The sequence below is a fragment of the Pterocles gutturalis genome, unplaced genomic scaffold (assembly GCF_000699245.1).
Source record: "Pterocles gutturalis isolate BGI_N339 unplaced genomic scaffold, ASM69924v1 scaffold48800, whole genome shotgun sequence".
NCBI classification, from domain to species: Eukaryota; Metazoa; Chordata; class Aves; order Pterocliformes; family Pteroclidae; genus Pterocles; species Pterocles gutturalis.
In genome coordinates this window covers 1-23,508 of record NW_010142637.1, presented here as the reverse complement: position 1 = coordinate 23,508, position 23,508 = coordinate 1, and the positions used below count along the sequence as shown (strand labels likewise).

The 23,508-nt window shown below is 39.1% G+C and overlaps 1 protein-coding gene across 1 annotated transcript; it reads left to right on the top strand.

Moving 5' to 3' along the window:
• Positions 1 to 861: 861 nt before the first annotated feature.
• On the top strand, positions 862 to 19,080 carry SLC39A6 (solute carrier family 39 (zinc transporter), member 6). The gene is made up of 9 exons (XM_010084433.1): positions 862 to 1,578; positions 3,227 to 3,407; positions 3,692 to 3,861; positions 5,102 to 5,314; positions 6,927 to 6,996; positions 8,161 to 8,538; positions 15,880 to 15,960; positions 17,923 to 18,113; positions 18,928 to 19,080. Exons 1-9 carry the CDS (start codon positions 862 to 864, stop codon positions 19,078 to 19,080), a joined length of 2,154 nt encoding a protein of 717 aa, XP_010082735.1.
• Positions 19,081 to 23,508: the final 4,428 nt, after the last annotated feature.

Here is a 23,508-nt window from a genome sequence, read left to right as displayed (position 1 = left end):
GCCTGGCCGCAGCCTGGGCACTGCGGGGGGAGCGCGGGTCTGGGGGTGCCGCGCTCTGCTCTGTTCTCGGAGCCTCCCTGAGCAAGGGCTGAGGCACGTCTCTGGCATGCTCCTTCCTGTAGCCTAAGCAGCGGTTAATTCCTCGTTTTGCCTGGAGTGCTTATGGAATAAGCCACAGAAACGTTCACATTTGGGAGCGCGCGGTCCCCCGCAGTGGTCTGCCTTCCAGTGACGGGAGCTGTGCGGTGGGAATGTTAAAACACAGACAGAACGTGGTAACATAAAAAAACCCCTTTTTTTGTGGAGCACTGAAAACTCACCCTATTGGCTTGGCAGAGCTTTGGGAAATCAAGTGATGGGAGATTTGGAATTTTGATTCTTAAGAAGGAGCATATAATGTATAACACTTACTTCTTGCTAAGAGTAAAATTATAAGGCTTTTTTTAAGCACAAGAAAAGGCTAATCTGGAACTCAGCTGGTGCACCCTTAAGGATGCTCTCATCATTTTAGCTTGTACTGGAAAACTGACTCGGGCCAAGCTGAACAAAGGTAAGTGTACACCTGGGGGGTGTTTGCAGCCAGTGACCTCCCTGTGGTATGCAGCTTCATCTCCTGTTGCCTGAGGCCACGCATTTGGGAAAAATGCTGAATGTGTAAGAAACTTGAATGGTTCTGCTACTGCATTGATACTTTGAGCAGAGTTTGTTTTAGTTTGTTGTGGGTTTCTTTTGTTTAAGTAAATTATGAACATCTATTTCAGAGGAAGCCATCTATTTCAGGGGAAGATGTGATCAGTTTTATGCAAACTGATAAAATTTTCTTCTTTTTTCTAGATATTAAACTGCTAAGACGGAACTGCAATGGCGAGTACAGCATCAGTTGCTTTCATAGTATCATTTTCTATACTACTGTGTGAAAGTTATAATCGTGGAGTGGAGACACCTACTGTTGTGCATACATCAGAGAGAACTTTTCCAGAAAAGGCACCTGGCATTAATATTGACTTGGCAGGATTAATACAGAAGTTTTACCTTCAAGAACTTTTTCATCGTTATGGAGAAAACAATTCTCTGTCAGTTGAAGGGTTTAGAAAACTGCTCCAGAACATAGGGATAGATAAAATGAAAAGGATTAAAATAGACCATGATCATGACCACAATCATCACCATCATAATCATGTATCATTGAGTAAAAACTCTGAGAAGACTGTTTGTCCAAACCATGAATCTGAGGCGAACTCAGACCACAGGAGCAGTCACTCAAAGGAACTTCATAAAGTAGAGAATGGAGAACATCAGCAGAACTTTGTACGCAGCAAGAACACCGTTAATGAAATAACGGCATCTGTCATCACAGCTCCCACAGATGGCCGTTCTGAATTACAGAATGTGCAACCTGGAGAAGCCAAGCCAGTTTCTCATTTAGGTCTGACCAGCTCTAATACCATTAATGTCACAGGTGACAGCAATGCAAGCTGGCTTGCTAACAGCAAAGCAAATGAATCTCATATTTCTCCGAAGGAGTCAGAAAGAGGAAGTTACCTGTATTCTAAATTGAAAAACCAAAATACCCAAGAGGTGAGACTGATTCTTTTGTATTCTTGTGAATCCAGATCCAGTGGGAATTTTTTATGGCTTATTTGTTATGTGCTTATCACTTAAATGGATCCAAGTTTTGTAGCGTAACAGTACTAATAGCAGAACACACAAACAACTTTCCTTGAAACTTAACATTTTGAAGGAATGTTATGTTCACAAGCTCAGAGCAAAATATATATGCAATGTAGTTATTTAAAATTTTTCCTAAAAATGAGTATGTATTTGTATTATATATAAAACCAAGTGTATATTTATACTTTATATGTTGTTTTTAAATATTACTGAAAATGAAAAACACTTTAAATTTAAAACTCATGTTCCTAGGCAAGTACATTAAAAGCTTTTAATACTTTGTAGGAAAACTCCATTTTCCTTATGTAAAATCAGTAAGAAAATGCTAGGTTCCCAAGGTGACTTTAAAATGAGTAATATTATTTTTCTAAAATGAAGTTGTTGCTGTGCATCACAACAGTTGTGGAAGTACGTGGTGGTTGTTGATCTCACCTATTACGTTTTCTGTGAACATGCAGGAAATAAAAAGTAATAATGTGTTCCCCTGAGATGGAACTAAGGGAATGCTGTCAGAATTTTAGATTAAGCTAACTGTATTATCGTTTTGCTTCGCATTTTAGATAAATGTAAGCTGACATTAAATTCTTGGTGAAAGAGAATGGAATGGTAAATTCTATGAAATTCTACTAATTTCTGTGGGTTCAACTTGCTTTTTTGTCTTGTTTTCTTAATAATGTGGTTTAAGTAAAAAATTGATTAAAATACTTATAAAGCTTCCTCACAAGTGTTGGATAATCCTATGGTAGGTAGCATAGAACTGCAGGGAAGTAACTGGCGCTTTCTTCCTTCAACCTCCTGCCTCCCCACCTTCTTTAAGATTGTATGTATAGACCAACTGTAAAAAAAGATTGCTGCAAAATGTTATCTATTACTTTAAAATAGTAAATAGTAGTGCTGGTAAAGTCTATAGCTGTGTTGTAGACAGTTTTCTTACAGAATCAGATCCTTCTCCATTAAAGGCTTTAAAAAGCAAGTCCCTCTCTGGGGTCTTAATGTCTGCAGCCCTGCCAGGTAATTCAGAGTGGGTGTTGTGTAGCGCGTGATCAAAGGTCCTGGATTCACAAGTTGTTACTGCGTTCTGCACAGTCAGAGCAGAAGTACTACTGTTATTTAAACCCAGCAAGACCGTAGGTCGTACAGTGGGAAACTCTTTACTGGAGGAAGCGCATGCAGAACATGTTCTGTACAAGACTTTCCATAGTAATCAGTTCTATAAAAAGGTATTTAACCTTGTTACTACTTCCTTATATGGCCTCTAAAACTGAGTGAAAAGCAGTAGGTTTTTTCAAATTGTACAGCAAAGCATCTGACCCCCTTTTGCTGAGAATGAGTGATAATTATGCATTGTCTGCCAGGACTCCCCAGCTAGCTTTCTGGTCCAGAAGTAGGGTGGATTCTTACTAAATTGTTTTGCTACCAGTTTTTAGTTACTGTTGATATAGCTGTTTTCATGTGGTGCTACTGCATTTCAGTTAAAATGGGATGTGCAGTCCTCTTGAGAGATATCATGGCATTTTGGTTCTAGGTCATCTTTAATACATGTGTCTTTCCACAGTGCTCCAGTGCATCAAAACTGATGCAGTCCCATGGAATAAGCACTCAAGTATTGTTGACTCCTACAGAATTTAGTTACCTCTGTCCAGCTCTTATTAATCAGATCGATGGCAAATACTGCATAGTCCATGCAACTAGTGAAAAAGCTGAAACTCCTCCAAAAGGTTACTCTGTGCAAATAGGTAGGTTGTGGTTTGTTTTTTTAATATGAAATAAAAGCTTACTGGAAACCCATTTATGTTGGTTATAAATTTCAGGAACGTATTTCAAAGTTGAAAGTTTGTAATTTTCTTTTGGCACTTCTCTTGACAGTATCTAGAGAGAAATCTTTGTGGTGTGCCATTTATTAAGATCTGATAAATCAGATCATTGGGAGTACTTGATAACAGGAATGTTAAGCAAGCGGAATCTCATACAGCAGTTGTTCATTCTTCTTACATTTTTCTTTTCTTTTTTTTTTTATCAGCTTGGATTGGTGGCTTTATATCCATCTCTGTCATCAGTTTTCTTTCCTTATTGGGTGTTATATTGGTACCTCTGATGAATCGTGTGTTTTTCAAATTTCTTCTAAGTTTTCTTGTGGCACTGGCTGTGGGGACTTTGAGCGGAGATGCTTTCTTACATCTCCTTCCACATGTAAGTATTAATTACTGTTTCATTCATTATCTCAAAGCCAAAAAACTAACACCTTGCTATACTTAGTGATAATTTTATACCTGCTAATTAATACCTATTTGGTGAGTAATTTCTCAACCTTATAAGTCAGATTATTTGATGGAAAGGTTTCCTGTTTGAAACAGTTTGTATTATTCATGTCACAGTCCTTACAGTGTGAGAATTTCACACCGTTATCCCTCAGTCTGTTTCCTGTTCTCAGTCATAAATGCTGCCAAATCTTTGTTCCTTGCATGCAAGAATTTTCTATAAAAGTTTTTAGTCTCTTATTGCAGTGCAGCTTCTCTTTGTCTTCCTCCTGTTTCATGACTTTATAGATTGCAGAAATAGCTCGCTGTACACTTTAAATTGGAACAGATAATCCACTATTTTCTCTTATCAGCCACTCATGTTGATTGGTCATCCATTGTAAAGTTTTGATCAGAATTAAGCATTTCTCAAGTCCTGGGAAAACTTTACTTGATAGGCTTTGGAGTTACATATTGTTATGATGTAATATGGACGGTGGAATTAGAATAGGATTGCTAAATTTCTACTTTTCTTGAGGCTCTGAAACAGACGTTCCCCCACCAGAAAAAGTAACTTGCTCTTACTTTCAGATAAGATGAATAAAAAGGACCACAGATCTTGTGGCGGTTTCTGAACCCTGTCTGTAATTCATCGGGTTCTTCCTTTTCCTTTCAGTTAATTTTGCATTTGCTGTGTGAGGTTACGTAAAATCTAAACGGGTGAGTTTTTTGATTCTGAACATACCAGTTGCCAGTGAGGAGGGGAAGAATGTCAGACTGCCTTTAAAGAAGCAAATTGCTTCTAAGTTCCTTACAGAAAAAGCTGTTTGATGTCTGTGAGTTGTCTTAGATGGGAAAGTAATTGGTGTGCTGGCTGTGACTACTACTTAAAATGCAGTTTCCTTGACAGTATCAGGAGTTTTTATGGGGGCAGTTGTACATCTTGCATTGAGTAGTATGCGCATAGCTGCAGTGAGAGGATGAGGCCTTCTCTCAGTCCTTGCAATGTTTCTTCTATCAACAGATTTCTCCATAATTGTTTGAGTTTGTATCCAAAGCATTTACCCCATGAAAATTGTTAAGTCTGGACTCTAGACTTGAGGAAAAGAATGCGAATAATGCTTTATATAGAAAGTTTCTTGTTATCAGTTCTTTTGAATATAATGACTTTCCCCATTTGGTTCTTCCCTTAGTCTCATGGAAACCACCACCATCACCATGAAAAACCTCTGCTTGAACAAAACAAAGGCTCTACATTCAAACATCTTGTTTTTCAAAGTATAGAGGAGAGTGCTTACCTGGATTCTACGTGGAAGGGACTTACAGCACTTGGAGGCTTGTATTTCATGTTTCTAGTGGAGCATTTGATCACTTTAATAAAGCAGTTTAAAGACAAGAAGAAAAAGGTAGAGAAACTATTATTTTGAAGGTATATTGTGTTGCATGATGATTTCTCATACACTTTTTATAAAATCTTTTATGAATACCAAATAGATGATGGGATTTAATAGCAATTGCTGACTTGATTAGTGTTACAATTCCATTCGTATTAGTGACATGCATACTTTCAAACTAGTTGATAACTTTCTTGTGTGTTCCTGTTAGGAAGTGCTCTGAGCTAATTCCTCAACCAGAGGTACAGTACAGACTTGACACCGCAGTGAATTGTTTAATAAGCAAACATCCAATTGCACCCTTTGTTTTAACAATTAGAGTGATTTAAGAAGTTTATTGACTTCCTTCTGATGTTTCAAGGTGTTTCTATAACTATCTGAGCTTTTGTTGTTATTATTTAATTTTTATACTGGATTAAATAAGATGGCCTTATACAGTTATTGTACTCCTGTAGAGCAGAGCACTTGCACAGAATGGGTAAGGGTGGCGATAAGTGCTTACATTAATAAGCACCTGACTACATTGTACAAAGTGACTTAATTAGATGGCATTCCATTTGGAAGTACTGTCTCCCAAGCCCTTCTTTCCTTTCCCCTTTCTCCCCTCAAAAATAAAAGCAATACAGCTTTCAGATTACTATGCTTTTTTTTAATGTGGAAGGTAAATAACTGAATTTTGGCAGGTCATAAATGTTGGTAATTTGCCAGTTATTGGTAGCTGAGTTCTGTAAAGACTAGTATAGCCAGAAATAAATGATGGTGAAAAGCCTGACTTAGTAAAAAAGAAGATACAGTAAAAGCTGATGATTTCTTAAGCTTTTCTTGAAGAAAGTTAGTAAACTACTAATTACTTATCTTAAAAAATAGCTGATTTCTAGGCTACCACAATGACTGATAGTCTGTCTTTAGTTTTTATTGTTAAATTGGTTATTAAGGCAGCAGTCTCAGAGCAGATGCCAGGTAAGCTCTTTGACTTTGGTCATGGCAGGTTGTGCTGGTGTGGTTTACACTGAAGCTAAACTGTGAGTGACAGGATCGCTTTCCCTCTCTCTAGTTAAGCTTATTTGCCAAGGGAGGACATAGAGTTCCAAGCAAAGCAAGTATTTTCTGTGTCCGTCTCTCAGCCACTGGGAATAGATTTCCTGTTAGACTACTTATGCCTTTCTACATACTGAGTCGCTGATTGTAAATTGCTGTGATACAGACATAGTGAGCAATAATTAGAGATTTTAGTTAGTTTTACTTCAGTACATTAAAAGAAACACCATTATACTGACATCACAATGGAGAAGAATTAGTGTAATAACTTTTACTTAGTATTTGATGTGTTTTCCTTCTCGAATGAATCCCTCTGCTCGTTCCTCTTGCAAAAATGTGGGGTATTTATGTGTATGGGTTTTCGTGTTGTGTTTTGTTTTTTTCCCCTTCCTATGGAGCCTTAGGAACCTTTGTCATCTTATGGTACTTAGCTGAGTTTCTAATGTCCTTCTGCACTCTTTATATGGCTTCCATGTTGTCCTCTTTCTGTCCAGGCTGCATAAGTGTTGTAAACTTAATGTTGCTCATATATATACTGAAAAATAAGTAAAATATTCATAACTACAGTATTTTCTTTTGGAATAAGAAAAAAAATGAAGATGATGGAGAAAGTAAGAAGTTTTCAGCGAATGAAGAAAAGTTAGATACAGATGATCGTAAGTTGCAGTAATATTGCATAGTTGTTATTTTGTGGCAGGAGAGTTTAAAAAACACCTGATTAATGGCAGCTCATAGATCTGCTTCTTACTGTAGGTTGCATCACTACCTACTTAAATTCTTTTCAAAACAAAAACTGTCTGTACATTGATGTGTAGAGGACTATCTCAGTTTGTTTCCCTTAGAAAGGATTGAGAGGTTGGAAGTAGTGAATTCACAGTTCTGAAGCCTTAAGCCTTTTAATTCTGGATTTAACAGCAGAAGTTTTTCTGTGAAGCTCTTCTTGCTATGCCTGTTGCGAATACAGCTGTACCTACTGGCTTCTACACTTCTCTTTAGACTGTTAGATGTTATGTGTGTGATCCATTATTTAGGTTTCTGTGTATCTTAATTCTGGATTTTCTTAGTTTAAATATTTATTTATTTATAAAGTTGATAATCAGAAATCTTAGAGGTTAGTTCAAGTATTTGGACTGCAAATGATCAGGTGTCCCCAAGATCATAGTGTAAGCAAAAACACACCTTGCTAGATACTAGTTAGTTCTTGTAGCTAAAAGAGGCTTCTAGTTTTTCACAGTAATTTTATAACTAAAAAGAATTATCAGTAATGCAGGAAAAAAAGTGTGTTTGTTCCTTCAATTGCAGGGGAAGAATTTAGCAAGTTTTAGGAGTTAGTTAAAATAACTAACCTTAGTGTGCCACTACTGCTTCCATGAGGATGTTTCATGGTCTGTGTTGATTTTATTTCTGAGTGTTTATTTTTCAGGTTTTGCTGTGAAATTGGAACATAGAGCCTTATGCTATTGTGTTTAAATTGCACTGGGTTTTAGATTAAAAGCTTTTTTACCTTTTAGGAGGCATTTGTGACCATAATGTATGGGGCTGCTTAAGTAGTAGGGGACAGAAGCTACCAGTTTTAATTATTTTTGAAGCATTGGGAATTATCTCTGAAATCTGATTAAAGAAAAATAAGTTGTGGAAACCCTTGGGGAAAAAAGCTTTTGGTACAAGAAGCTGGGGTATCAGCCTCAACTTCTAGACTTACTAGTTTCTTCTTTACTGCATTTTTTTTATTTGCTGCATATTCAACTTGTTTATTTTATCTTTGCTTCCTAGGTGACTTTAAAAAATGTGTAATATTATACTTTGGGTTTTTGTAACAGGGCCTGAAGGCTATCTAGGGACAGACTCGCAAGATCCATCGCCCTTCATTTCTCAGCAGCCAACTGTACAAGAAGAAGAAGAAGTGATGATAGCTCATTCTCATCAAGAGGAGGTTGAAAATGAATATGTATCCAGGGGCTGCAGAAACAAATGTCACTCTCACTTACATGATACTCTGGGACAGACAGATCATCTTAGTCATCATCACCATGACTACCATCATATTCTGCATCACCATCATCATCAGAACCATCATCCCCACAGTCACAGTCAGCGCTACTCACGTGAAGAACTGAAGGATGCAGGGATAGCAACTCTGGCCTGGATGGTGATTATGGGAGACGGACTACACAATTTTAGTGACGGCCTAGCAATTGGTAAGTGTTAGCTTGGACACCGTAGCTTTGTTGTATGTGAGGACAGCAAGGTGGTTGTGCTGTCGCTTGTCTCTTTATTAGGAACATAAGTAATTAGTGGTGGATCATTGAAGCGTAGACTTTTATCTGGTAGCAGCTCTGAACGAGAAAAAATTCCAGTTTAACAACCTGGAGATGAGTGACAAACAGAAATTATGTGCTTATGGCCATGTTTCTTTAGGAGATCTATAAACTTTGTTTTATTTCTTACTTCTTAACAAAGCTAACATTTTTCACAACTAAAGTTAGGCTTATAAAACAATATTTAGGACTTAGAGCTGACTTTGTATTTCAATGCCTGCCGAGTGCTCAGCAATTTATTTTATTTTAAGATAAGCTTGTCTTATTGGTCAGATACCAAGTAACTGTTTTTTCCACTCCAGTCAGGCCACTAGTAACATGGGCTTCTTTATTTCTTTCTCCCTTCCATCTTCACTTGTTATGCACCAAGTAGATTCCTTCGGATACTTGGTGTGCTGTGCTCAGTCTCTCTTCTTGGAACAGTTTTAAAAAACATTTTATTTTCTTAAACACCAATCATGCTCTACTCAAAATCTTGTTCTTAAAGTTCAGTGTAAATACAAAAAAATGGACTATTTTTTTAATTTAAACCGGTATAAACAATTATTTTATATGTAATCATATCATTTATCTTTATGTTACTTTTTTTAATGTCTCTGTTTTTCCTGTTGTAGTTGTTCAGTCTTTTTTGACAATGCTCCAGTGAAAATATTTCTTTATCACAAAAAGAACAGATTGAATACTGTGTTTTGGACTTGTGGCTGGGAGGGCAGGTGTGGGATCTCCCATGCTTTTTCTAGAAAGAGCTAGACTACAGGTATTTTAAATTTAAATGGTTAAAATAAGTTTTAGAAAGTGAAGTCAGATCAGTAATCTTCAGTTCTTATGCTAGTCTTTCATAATCTTGACTTAAGTCACAGATTAGTCTTAAATACTATACAGATATTGGATTCATTTTCAGCTTGTACAGCATACTGGGGTCAGTTCAGCAGTATCAGTCTTTCTGTAAATTATATAGTAGAAACAAGTTCATTCTTGTTTGAGGAGAAAACCCAATAATAACTATTTTCTGACAGCAGTATTTGCAGTTGTTCAGATTGAGTCAATTCAAAGCATACTGTGAAAAGAGACCTTCTGATTTAATCTCATTTTTGATGAAACTTGAAGCTTGGAATGTAAATTTCCAAGTAGATCTATAGTGAAAATGTGGTAGAAGGAGGAGGATTTGCATACAAATGACATACAGAATCAATTACCTCTTAGCATTAGGGAGATTTGGGAAGGAGCTGTGGCTATAGTTATGAAAAGTATGAGGAAGGTTAATAAAGGCTTATTGAACAAGTGAGAGCAATAGCTTTCAGAAGTCCTGCTGTGTAGCTTGTTCAGGCTAATGGAAATGCAGGTTTCCTTCAGTTCTGAATGTGCTCAAAAGTATTATGGAAAAACATTTTGATGTTGTGAAAATGCCAATACTAATTGTGTAGTATTTTACCTGTATTTAAATAAAGGTGTGAATGCTTCTGTGAAGATAGCTTTAGCCAAAGTAACTCTTGATTTAAGTTGATTCATTTCATGTGATTGTTATTCATAACTTCCATCAGTTACTTTTTTCCTTGAATCTGATGTGCTAGTATGTAGGAATAAGATTTAAAATAGCTTATTTTTTTATTAAAGCATGGAACAGTTGCATCTGACTAATTTATACAAAATTATCTTCTGTGATTTGAACTCTTCTGTGTAGCTTCATCTAAATAACTAAAATGCAGAACACTATTTTTACACTAATCTTGCATACATATTTTTTTGTCTGCCTCTTTTGAGACAAGTGTTGTTCTTAAAAGTCTATTTCAAGATATGATGACACTATTAAATCAACTTGAGTGGGGATAATACCAGGTATTTTAGTGTAGCCTTTGATTTGTTAATGTTTCAAGACATCTTTTTAGCTGTGAAAAAATATAGATAGATATTCCTGTTATTTAAGCCTGTACTTTGGTTGCTATGTATCAGCATATACAGCCAGAAGAGCCACCTAGGTGCTTCGCAAAGCAGTCAGGTTTTGTTTGGCTTGTCTTTGTGGTCTCAAAGTTAGATTTACCATGTGTGATTAAGCTGGATTCTTGTATTTTTATCCTCTACTAAGTGATAACACTGAGAAAACACTGCATAGAGACAGTAATATACAGGAACATGTATGTTATTGAGGTTGCAGTCATGGGAGAAGGTTATTACCTTCTGCTGCCTTCTACTTAGTCTCCTCAGAAACTGAAGTCTGATTGAATGCTGATGAAGTCTCCTTAGTAGGAGATAACTGTAGCTATCCTGTCTCTCTCTTAAAATCTGAGTCCAAAACTATAAAGCAATGTGTGGGACTGGTAAAAAACTAACAGACTGATAGCTAGAAAAAGATTGGTAGTGTTCACTGATAACCTCTTTTGCTAGTCAAGTATCATTAAGTCCTGTCACCTACCTGTTAATTACTGTGCGGACTTGCATGACTGAAGGTTTTTGAGTCTGGTGGAAAACAGCCCTGCTGAGGGCTCAAGACAAATTAGCTTTTGTCTAGCACGCTGCACATCTCTGAATTTGACTTCACAAAAAGAATCATAAAAATGGGTGACCTCTAGAGGTCATCTAGTTGAACTCTCAGCTCTTGGATCAGTCATGGCTTTGCACAGCCAAGCCTCTGCAGATGGGCAGATTCTACCACATCTGCGGCTGACCTCTTCTACTGTTGCCCTGCTGTTTTCTTAATAAGGAAGGTTTTATTTATGTCCAGCCTGAATCTCTGAAACTTTTTGCAGCCTTTCCCCCATTGTGTCAACTGTCACTACTTTGAAGAGTTAGGCTCCCTTACATTAGTGACTCCACTAAAGGTAGTTGTAAGCTGCTGTTATGGTCCCTTAGTCTGGCAAACAGGGGGAGGTCGAACAAGCATAGCTTCCACAAGCTTTTAGCTGTGTGTTGTAGACCTCTGATCTTCTTGTTAGCCTCTGTTGAACTGTATTTGCATCCAGCTTGAACTGGTACACCCCAAAATTGACAGAGAATCCCAGGAACAGCCTCAGCAGTGCTTATCAGAAGGCATAAGAACTTAAGTCTGCTCACCTTCTTTCTCTTAAGACTGCCTAGTTTGTGGTTCCTTATATGTGCAAGGAGAGCACACAGTTGGCTCATATTCTACTTGTTGTCCATCATGCCTCTCACGTCCTTTTTGGGAAAGCTGCTATTTCAGCCAGTCAGTTCCTGCCTTGTACTAATGTATGAGGTTATTCTGCCTCACATGCAGAACTTCTCACTGTTCCTCTTTAAACTTTGTGAGATTTCTGTTGGTCTAGTCTTCATGGTTACCATGGTCTTTCTGGTCTAAAGCTGTAGTGCTTGATGTAGTGCTCAGCCCCTATTTTCTCCCTCTTCCCCTCCAACTTACTGTCATCCACAAATCTGTGGATGGTGCAGTCTGTTTCATCATCCAGATCATTAGTGAAGATATTGAAGAAAATGAGTCCCAGTATTTGCCCTGGTAAACTACTTGTTACAAGCCAGCTGTCAAGCTCTGTTAGCCCAGCAGTACAGCAAATTTGCAATCATCTAACTGGCCAGCCCGCTATTTCCTCTGCTCCCAGATGAGACTGCTGTAGGAGATAGTCAGAAATCCTACTGAAGTCAAGTTCTATTGTTGTCCCCATCTCTGTAGTAATTTCCTCAAGTTGGGGAAAGCATTTGGAGAGGAATTTGAAGAGGATATTGAACATGATCTTTCTAGGAACTGAGGTGAGGCTGACTGTTCCCTGGGTCTTGTTCTTTGCCTTTCTTAAAGATGGGAATGTTAGCCTCTTTGCAGAGTTCCATTAGAGCCTTCTATAGCCATGGTTTTCCATAGATGATAGACTGCAGCCTTGCAGTCCCATCAGTCAACTCTGTCAGCGCCCTTGGGTGAGTCCCATCCTGGGATGCATCTGAGCATTTCTAGTTTTCTAAGTGTCTCTAAACTGTTGCTTGTCTGCTGTTTGCTGTCCCTTTCTTTCTGGAATGGTGCTGGTATCTGCTGGGACCTGGCTTTGTCTGTGAAGCCTGAGATGAAGGCGGGCCTGGTACTTCAGCCTCTTTTTACGTCTATTGCTTGATTCCCTTCTCTGTCTGTAAATGGACCCAAATTGTCCTGAACTTTGTTTCTCAGCAAGCATTCCTGTAGAACTTTCTTGTTATCCTTGGTGTCTTGTTAGTTGTAGCTCCAGCTGGGCTTTGGTCTTCTCCTTTTTGTTCCACTGCTTTTATCTTCCCTGTTGCCAATATTTGTTTCTATTTCTTATGTGCTTCCTTTTTAAGTCTTAATGAATTTAGACACTGTCTGCTTAGCCGGATGTGTCTTCTGCTGGAAGTCCTAGTGTTCCTGCACAAACTGTGTAGTTAATTTGTGCAGTCTGTTAAGTGTACTTCAGAAATCAGCCAGCTCTTAAGGGCAGTTTCCCCTTTAACAGGTTCCCAGGGTATGCTACCCTGCAGTTCCTTAAAGAAGTCAGTCTGCTTTATTAAAATCTGGAGTCCTAATTTTGCTTCTTCCTTTCCCAGATGCCTTCTGTATCCTAACCTCAGCTACCGCATGAACTAGAGCTCAAGCTGCCATTTTTTGCTATATTTGCCATCAGTTCTCCCTTCTTTGTGAGCAGCAGGTCAAGTAGAGCTTTAACACCGTGGCTGGCTCTTCTGCCATTTGTGTCAGGAATCCATCACCAAGGAATATCCTGGATTGTGTGCCTGGTGCTGTTACCTTCACAGCTGAAAACTCTCATGTAAATAGAGATGTCTCGTGTGGTTGTTTGTAGGTAGCCTTATCTGCTGCCTTTTGTTGGTTAGGTGGTTTGTAATCATGTTCCTAGTGTTACTCTGATCTTGACCAAGAGACTCGATAGGCACAGGGAACTGCTTTCATAGTTTTATACTAAAGCTCTGTGCAGTCAAAGAACTCCTTTATGTAGATGGGGGGGGCGAGGAGGGGAAAGGGGTGACTTGTATTCTGTCTTTTCTATGCAGCCTGTATAGAAACCATGACAGGCCCAGTGAGATTTGGTGGTGTCTTACAGCATCATTCAAGGCAGGCTCTGGGCAAGCAATGGGCTTCCCTGGATAGTAGCTCTGGTTGGTAGGGCTGCCTCTGCCCTCTGTCCTGCCTGTGAGGGAATTGCCTATCATTAAAAAGCTTTTCTTTCTTTTTTGTAGCACTGGCCCTAATCTGATATCTGACATGCTGGGTGAATATTCTGGGCTAGGCAGAACTCATTTATCCTCTCACTGCTGCCAGAGACAATGTTCTTTAGCAGCTGCAAATAGGGATGGAGGGTCCTTCCTGTTGCCAGACTTTATTATTTTCCAGTTTTACTTATCTGAGAGTTCATGTTGGTTTCCTGTCCCACTGCTGCTTTGGTCCAGCCTTCCTCTTCAGCTTGAAGGGGCTTGGACTCTTGCCTCTGCAAAACCTCTTCTGAAGACTCTTAATCTCCTTTTTATTATCCCTGATCCAAAGATGCCTGCTCGCTACTTCTTGCATCTCCATTGCTGGGTGCCACAGCACGCATCCCAGAAGTAAAGCTGCTGCTGTTGTCACTGCAGGGAGGAGCATCAGTCACTTCGTGCAGACTAAGACCTGGATGGCAGAGTTACATCTGAGTAGAGACTGCTGGAGTACTGGGGGTGGTGACCCCAGTGGAGAGAGGGGATTGTCTCCTGTGGTCTCATTGCCATTGTAGCTCTTCCTCTGTGAGTAGTAGTCCTGGGTCCCCTGTGTGCTGACTGCTGTGGTGTGACTTCATGCATGCGTCTTTGTGCTGCTTATTGGCAGCACCTTGTTTGCCGGCATGCTCCAGGTAGCAGCCAAAGAGGAAGCTGGATGTGGTTCTCCTGCACCCCTCAAGTGAGACTCCACAGGCAGCCAGGGACCTCCAGTGCTATGTGAGTCACAGTTCAGCTCCTCCATCCTGCTGTGTGCTGCGTCCTCTTCAGCTGCTGTCAAACAGGAAGAATAGCAAGCAACAGGAGGCACGAGGAAAACAAGAAAGATGAGGTCTGTTAGAGTAGTTTTAAGGGGGTTTTGTGGGATCTTTTTTTCTCCACTTAAAGTTCACTATATGTGCAAGCTGCCTGGCATTCACAAATCTTTCCTGACTGGTTTCACATGAGTATGTACTCTCTTACTGTTGAACTGGCTTGCCTTTTTCCAGTGTCTGACCCTCAGAGGCATTTGAGCTGTGTCCTTCCCTTGTGCCTTTAAAAAAAAGTCTTTTCTCACATTATTTCCAGTTATTGAGAGCAGCCCTGCAGGGAAGGACTTAGGGGTACTGGTGGGTGAAAAGCTGGATGTAACCTGGCAGTGTGCGCTTGCAGCCCAGGAGGCCAACCATGTCCTGGGCTGCATCAAAAGAAGTGTGACCAGCAGGTCGAGGAAGGGGATTCTCCCCCTCTACTCTGCTCTTGTGAGACCTCACCTGGAGTACTGTGTTGAGGTCCAGAGTCTGCAGCACAGGAGGGACATGAACTTGTTGGAACAGGTCCAGAGGAGGGCCACAAAAATTACCAGAGGGCTGGAGCCCCATATGAGGACAGGCTGAGAGAGTTGGGGTTGTTCAGCCTGGAGAAGAGAAGGCTCCAGGGAGACCTTATAGCAGGCTGCCTGTACCTGAAGGGGGCCTGCAGGAGAGATGGGGAGGCACTTTTTATCAGGGAGTGTAGCGATAGGATGAGGGGTAGTGGTTTTAAACTGAAAGAGGGTAGACTTAGACTAGATACAAGGAAAAAATTTTTTACTGTGAGGGTGGTGAGGCACTGAACAGTTTGCCCAGAGCGGTGGTAGATGTCCTGTCCCTGGAAGCATTCAAGGTCAGGTTGAACAGGGCTCTCTGAGCAACCTGATCAAGGTGTTTGTGCTTATGGCAGGGGGCTTGGAACTAGATGACCTTTAAAGGTTCCTTCCAACCCAGACCATTCTGTGATTCAATGATTATGGCATTTTGTGGGAGGATTGTGTTGCTGAAAAGTATTGGGCTTTGTTTGGTATTCAGATAGTGAAATTTGTTTTTCTTTAATTGAAGGATTTTCTGTCACTTCTGATTTTGAAACTTTTCAATGAAACAACTGTTCAGTTAAAGTTTAAATACTTCCACAAGCATAAGAAAAACTTGAGTGAAACTAATATAGCCTAATCTGATACAAACATATGCAACAATGCTTCTGCACTTGATGTCTGAATATGCTGTTCGTTTGGTTTTTTTTCGTGTCTCTTCATAGGAGCAGCCTTTACTGAAGGGTTATCTAGTGGTTTAAGCACTTCTGTGGCTGTATTTTGCCATGAATTACCTCATGAGCTAGGTAAGATCCCAATATTTGTGTATGCTGCAGGTATAGGTACTTGTGTACTTTGGAGAATTATAAATTATTTTATTCTGTAGCACAGTAAAATTTGATCAGGAAACTTAATCTGTGTCAGATTGTCTACTCAAGAATACTTTTATTTAAAGACTTTATTAATTTAATTAATCTTCTTTTTAAAAATCTAAATGTTTCAGCTACTTTGTTTAAAATTCATTGTCTCCTGCAGTTACTTAGAACTTGTTCTGTATAGTTCAGTTGTAGTGTTTATTCTCCTTAGCAACAGAAATTGTGAACTGCAGGAGAATGCATGTCAGAATATGCTTTTCTCATATCTCTGTTTAAATTTATTCTTTTGTTTGTGCTGTTGAAAGGAAGGTCACAATTAGTCAAACTCCTTTCCACGTAACATTTGCTGCTTTTTCTTGTAAAGAAACTGCTGTAGCTCCAAATTAAACTTGATACTACTTAGAAATCTTTACTAAAAATAGTTTGTCTTTCAAGCTGAAGTGATTTAAATTCATTACCATAATTTCTCATGGGAATACACGTGTCTTATGTTGCAAGTTTAGTATTTGGCCCTTTTGCAGGACATCTCGTGAGAACAGGACATAGCTGCTTAGTTTAACTCTGAACAAAGCTGATCATCTTTCTGTCAAATCCTTTTGAATGTGCGACTGGTATTTCCTTCTTAGCTGTCATGGTCGCAATCATACTTGGTGTATAGAATGAGGAAATAACAGTTTGCACTTTTTTAAGGTTTAATTCACTTAGAAACTAGAACATTCAGTTTCATTTATTGGAGCTTGTAAACTGTATGTGTAACATCAAGCTATTTATTAAACAGTTTGAAACATTTGTCTCTCTGTACAGTAATGTTCCACAGAAATACATTACTCTAGAGAAAACATACCTGGTTTTATGACATGGGAGGAATTGAGTCTTGTTCGTCTTAATATAGACTCCATGGGAATAGTGGAACTTTAATTGCATGTACTAAAGGTTGTTAGTACTAACATACAAAATAAATTCATGTTTTGAATCTGATAATTTCAGATACAAATGTTCTGCTTTGCAAGCAATAAAAATATTGTAAAATTTAAATCACTTCTTTAATCAGCGCAGAAAACTGGATAGAAATACTTTCTTTAACTGAGAACATAAAGTGACATAGGAATACTAAAATAAATGGGTCTATCTTAAGTTAGCTGGGGATAAAGCTGGAACATGCTGTTATAGATGCTAAACAATGTTCACAACGTTATACCAGTTCATCTTAATTGCACTGTCTTGTGGGAAAAGCTGTTGTAGCAAGTTTATCAACTTAGAAGGCTGGTTTTGTTTACTTTAACTGGAGAGAACTTACACTTTTATATAGAGTAAATTTTATTTTCAAATAATAAGCTTATGTTATTTTACTTTTTTTTTTTTTAGATACGTTAGATCTAAACCAGATTTCTTTTCTGAATGATGGATAACCCATTTCTGGCTGGTAGTCTATCATTCTTTCCAGTAACAATGAGTTGTTAAGGATAATTTACAGAAATTAATAAAGAAATTCTAGGTTTATGAAACAGCTAGACTTAAAAGTAGAAATAGCAGTTACAGGATAAGAAGAAATTGAATTATAACCATTGCTTTATGCAATTAGGTGGGAATATTTTATTTTAGAAACTTCTTTCATGCATATCAGGTACTACAGTACTTTGGAGTGTTGGTTTAAATGCAAACTGTACTAAAAGCTGCTGCTTCCAAAAATTCCAAGACTTTAAGGTTTGCTGCTGTGTTGTTCTTCATGTGCGCTTTGTAATTTTTTGCTCCCCAGTGATTTCTGATTTTGTGAAGGAAAAAAATTAGACAACAGCTTAAAAATAGTTTAGTAATCTTGTAAGTAAAAAGACAACTTGTGAATACTGCAGTAGTTACTTGAAGATGAAAACTTTGTTTTGTTCCCTGTCATAGGAGATTTTGCTGTACTTCTGAAAGCTGGTATGACTGTCAAACAAGCTGTGCTTTATAATGCTCTGTCAGCTATGCTGGCCTATCTTGGAATGGCAACCGGCATTCTTATCGGTCATTATGCAGACAATGTGTCCATGTGGATATTTGCACTTACTGCTGGCTTGTTCATGTATGTGGCTCTTGTGGATATGGTAAGTGGTTAGACCTACTTGAATTTTATGTAACATAGTTTAAGAATTAATGCCAATTATATTTTCATCTTCAAATAAATTCTTCCACCTTTTATCCCTCCACTTATTTTATGCATTTGAAGATACTGATGAGTATGCAGCGTAAATGTGTGCTCTGTTAAATATTCAGGTGAAAGATTGGTTTTATTTAGACTATTGTAGTAACAGAGATTGTTTCTGCCTTATTTGTTAAAGTGAAGCAGGTGAGAGCAGGAATAAAAAATTTGCTTCTGACAGTGGCTGCTATAGCAGATAGCCAGTAAGACTGCAAGGTGCACATTATTGGCATCACCAAATGTGCTTCAGCTTTTGCAGTAAATCATTACTGCTTCTTGGGATGAAGACAGAGTTGTGTTAAAACCTATACTGTACCTCAGAAGTACATTTGTACAGAAGTACAAAGTGTTTCGTGGATGTTCGTGAAGGCTTAACTAATGTTTGTGAAAGCTCAATTATCTTAAGAATAAAATTCTTGGTGTGGCTTGATTAAATCAGTTGGTAAATAAGCCAGCCATTTACTCAGGATCTGATTAAGACATAATTATCATGAAAACCGTAATTAGACCGTTACAGATTCTGTGTCTCTAAATATGAGCGTAGACTCTAATGTTGTTCATGTTGAGTGATACCTAATTTGAGGAGTAGGATTAATGCAGTCAATAGGAAAGACTAGAGGAGTAAGACTCCACTACCTCATGCATGCCTTGCAGTTGAAGAACTAAGTTTGAAGTAACTGTTTATTTTGAGGCCATTTAACACTTTTTTGTTTGTTTAGGTGCCTGAAATGCTCCACAATGATGCCAGTGATCATGGATGTAGCCGCTGGGGTTACTTCCTGTTACAGAACGCTGGGATTCTGTTGGGTTTTGGGATAATGCTGCTTATCTCTGTATTTGAACATAAGATTGTATTCAGCATAAACCTGTAATCCTGGTTGCCAGAAAGAGAGTTTTGTGTTAAGTTATAAGTGGTAGGTTTTTTCCTATTAAATTCCCTAGTGGAGAGGTACATTTGATATAGATTAGATATTTTTATTGGTGTGCTTTGTTGTTGTGTCCCTCTCTCCCTCCATTCTCCCCCTGGCAGAAGCGAACACTGTAAGGTTTGTTCAGTTAGGCTTTAGCATTGCATATGGTACTGTGGAAGGTGGTACTTAGTAATGGTGAAAGTGCCAAATCTATTAAAGGAGTATTGTCTGGGGGTGGTTAGGGGTTTTTTTAGTAAATTTATTTACTGTATGTAATTATAAGTAATGGGTGGGGTTTTTTTACTTAAAAGGTTTTGTTGGTTTAAAGAAGTAAAACAACAGTGGTTTTTATTTTAGCACAATCAAAATACCAAGCACAGTGAGAGTGTAAAACAAGACATGTAATGAGTAGTATGTGTTTATATTGGTAGAAACTTGTTTCTTCTGTGTCCACCTGGTTTACACAGAGTGGCAGATGAGTCCACTCCATCCTTTTTGTGGTGGTTCTGCTCTCAATAGCTTGTGGATTCTTTGTGTCTTATTCCAGTTGGCTTCTACTCCAAACTAATTCTTGTGAAATCCTGTTTTAAGTATTTGCACCCAATGTTTCATGTGTTTGATTTCTCAAATCAGCAACAAGGGAACAGCTATTTCGATTATAAAAGCATAGTTCTAGCTCTACTATATGTGAATTCCATCAAAAAGACTGTTACAGTACTGCTATATCCCACTTACGCTGGCTGAAATGGCAAAGGTGTATTAAAGTCTGGTATTAAGGGGAGGAGTGCTACAGGCTGAGACAAACAGTCGTTTACTACAACAGCTTCCTGAAGTAAAGTGTTGATTTACTTTAGGAAATGAGCTGAGTGGGAGAGCTGACTACTTCTAATTCAGTGTGATTGCACACAGTAAACCTGTGCTTGCAAAACAGTTTTATTATTTGCAACAACTTAAAGCTGTGAGATCCAAAACAGCAAAAAATTCTTTGACAGCATATATAGGGAAGCAGAAATTAAGGGTAATAAGTGTATACGTAAGTATGTAGTTTGAGCTTACAGTTTTAATATTTTAACTATCTTGAAAGTAACTGAAGGAAGGAGAAGGATGAAAAAGATGATTGCAAAATAAATTCTGCATTTGCAGGAAAGCTGAACATTAGGCGAAGTTTATATAATGAGTAAGTAACAGAATTTTGCTTTAAAAAAAGCCAGAAATAAAACAATTAGAACTTATTTTTGATTCAGTTTTACCACTGCTTCAAATCATCAGCTGAGTAAAAAGCTTGAAAAAAGAGGAAGTGTTCGATAATGCCATGTCTGACAGGTTAAAATAGTCTGGAATATGTTGGTCTGTCATAAAATGAAAGCCAAAACTACTCTTATCACTTCAGAAATAGCTGTTTGGAATGAATTGAGAGGCTTTAGGGGTTTTTTTTACTAGTTAAGAAATTGAGATAACAGGTGTTTTGCAGCCAGTGGAATATTAGCTTTCCTTCCTCCTTCAGTGAGATTTGATCATCCTACAGTGATTAAATCCTGTTCCTTACCTCCTTTGAAGTCAGGAGGTAGACAAGGCATGCTTCCTTCAGCTCTCCTAATGCATCCTGAGGGGAGCACTAAGCTGTGGTGGGGTTTTACCAGCTCCCCCAGATCTGCACATGTATGAACCTGTATGTCCTTGTTTGGTGAGCAGTTGTTTGGAGAGAAGAACAGACTTCTGAGGGCGCTCATTTCTTCTTCCTGATTTACTGTCCATCACTAGAAACTACTCTGGTGCTGGGCTTTCATCTCTAACAAGAACACTAACAAAATATTGGTGGGTGCGTGCCTTCCCTTCATCAAGCACTTTACATTTTGTGTTTCTTTCATTCTATGCTCTTGGATTTTGATTAAGCCTCTGGACCTCTGTTAGAAACACACATCTGAACAAAAGGCAGATGCAGTCTGCCAGAGGAGTTCTGCAGCTTGAGGTGCAGCAGAGTCATGCCATGGTACAATAGCCATCTGCTACATTTTCATTTTCCTTGAGCATCCATCCTGTGCTCTTTTTACTCTTTGTTACAGAAGCTGTAGTCTAGTCCCAAGCTTGATTTGATAGTATCTGTGAATATTATGAAAAATTTATATGTCTACCCATTGCTTCTGTTGTCTTCCATGCTTTTAAACTGTTAGTTCATTTGAACTGTCTCTGAAGAGATGGTAACTTTTTTTTTCAAATTATCTAAATGCTTATGACATTTCTGCCCTTACCTGTGCTATGACCATTTCCTGACTTTGTTGTAGCTAAAACTATGGCTGAGACCCAGCTGCTGATCTTCATCTTCCTTGCTACCCATAGTGCTTGAACACCAGAATATTTGGCTCATCAGGAGCTGTTCAGTTTGTGGTGTGTGTGTGTGTGTGTGTGTCACTTCTTTCTCTAGAAAAAAAAGTTCAACCCCACCCTGGCATAAACACACACACGACCTATCAAAATGGAATTTTTAATGCCTTGCCTACTGCCTCTTCCTATAGTGACCTCCTGTCTTGGCAGTCCCACCTTGTTCCAGATCTCAAAATGTGGCTACTTTTCCTCTGGAAGTCTCTTCCTGATGTGTCTCTATTGCAGTTGAACATGCCACCCTTTGGAGCTGTCTGACCTGACCCTATTTTGTAAGTGAGTCTTGCCTTTCCTTGGAGTAATGGTGCTGCTCACCACTGGAGCTGATGTGCCTCTGTTCATGCTCCTGGATTGTTCCTCAAGAGCAAGATGCATTCCTGGGCAAAAAAAACTCAGTACGGCTTCACGCTTCCACTTCCCTCCAGACCTCATCACAGTTCTGTTCTGGTAAAATGCAACCTCACTGTATCCTAGTGGCTTTTGTAGGGCTTGGGCACTCTGTTTACCAGTGGTCTGCTAAGCCACCATAAACTCGATGTGCTTTAGCCCAGGGGTCCTTCTGTCATACCCTCAGCTGTTACACAAATTGGGTGTGCTCCATCTCTTTGGTCATGAGGAATTGCAGACTTGGATGGGTCCTAGCTCAGCTCACTTTGAATTTTTTTGCTAGTGGTTTCTGTTAGCCTACCACCTTCATAGCTGCTGGTTCAACTGGGCTTGTCTTGTCCATGAGGTGGATGTGTTAGGCGTGTTGCCTAGGAGATTTTTGAGGTCAATGACTAAATGATGGAGATAAATCTACAGTTTCAGTCAGTTCTTGGCTGGCTTTTGATGTAATCAACTGACAGGAAAATATCTGCATATGAAAACATGTTGCAAATGTAATAATGTGAAAAATAAATTGCCTTTAGAGCATGTGGGCAGAAGTGGCTGGATAAGCTAGACACAAGCATATCTCACCCATTTAGTGCTCTTTAATTTTTATGTCCATGACAGACAGCTGTCCAAACTAGTAACTGAGAAGACTATAGAGTGAAACCTCCTGTAGGTTTGTACCACCAAGATGACAAACGTTTTATTTTTTTCCTTTGTCAGCCTTATAAAGTAGGATCTGCATCTGTTGCAATGTATATGCATTGAAAATACGGTTTGGCAAAGTGATGGGGCAGAGCCTCTAAGCAGCCCTTTATGCATTTATTTTTCTGCAGCAGTGTGTAACATGCCTGGCTATTCCAGCTGGTAAATGGAAGTGTATCTGTTCTGTGACCTGCCTGCCTTAATTATGGTACAGACCTTAATTTGCATGCGGTTAGAGCTGCCTTAGTGCAGGTGCAAGATGCAGGCAAGCAGAAGAGGCAAACAATGCTGGAATCAATGGTTGGGCCTGCGTTTGGACATGGAAAGGTGTGGTGTGAAGGTACTGTGTGCAGCAAGAGTCAAAGCAGAGGGGTGGCAGTTCTCCCCTGCCGGGCCTGGGGGGTCCAGGGGCCCTGGGCCTTCTCTGCCCTGTTGAGGCTGAGGCCCCTCAGTCCAATGTGTTGTGGGAAGGCAATGAGGTACATTTATTTCAAACATGGCCAAGGCTAAAATGCAATTGACAGGGCTCTGCTGCTGCCTGCACTGAGGGACGGGCGCAAGAGACAGTTCTGGGGAAAGGCTGGGTCCTGCTGTTTGACACAAGCAAGAAACGAAAAGATGTTTTGTTGAAATGTGTTTTTATTTAAATTACTTTCTTGGTGCATATTGATCACTATAGCTCTTACTGTATTGCTACACGTGTGCTAGAGAAAATAAACCACTGACCCAAATGCAGTTGTGTGAGTGTTTTCCTTAAGGATGTCGTTTTGGTTTCCTTGCCTTTTCCGAAAAACAAAATAATTAAATACATAAAATTAGAAATTATATTTCCTTATGTTTAGTAAAAACGACTCTCTCGGCCGCGAGCTGCTTCCCTACGCCCTCCCGTGGGGTGTGAGGGAAGGATTTTGCCGCAGATACTACTCCCGCCTC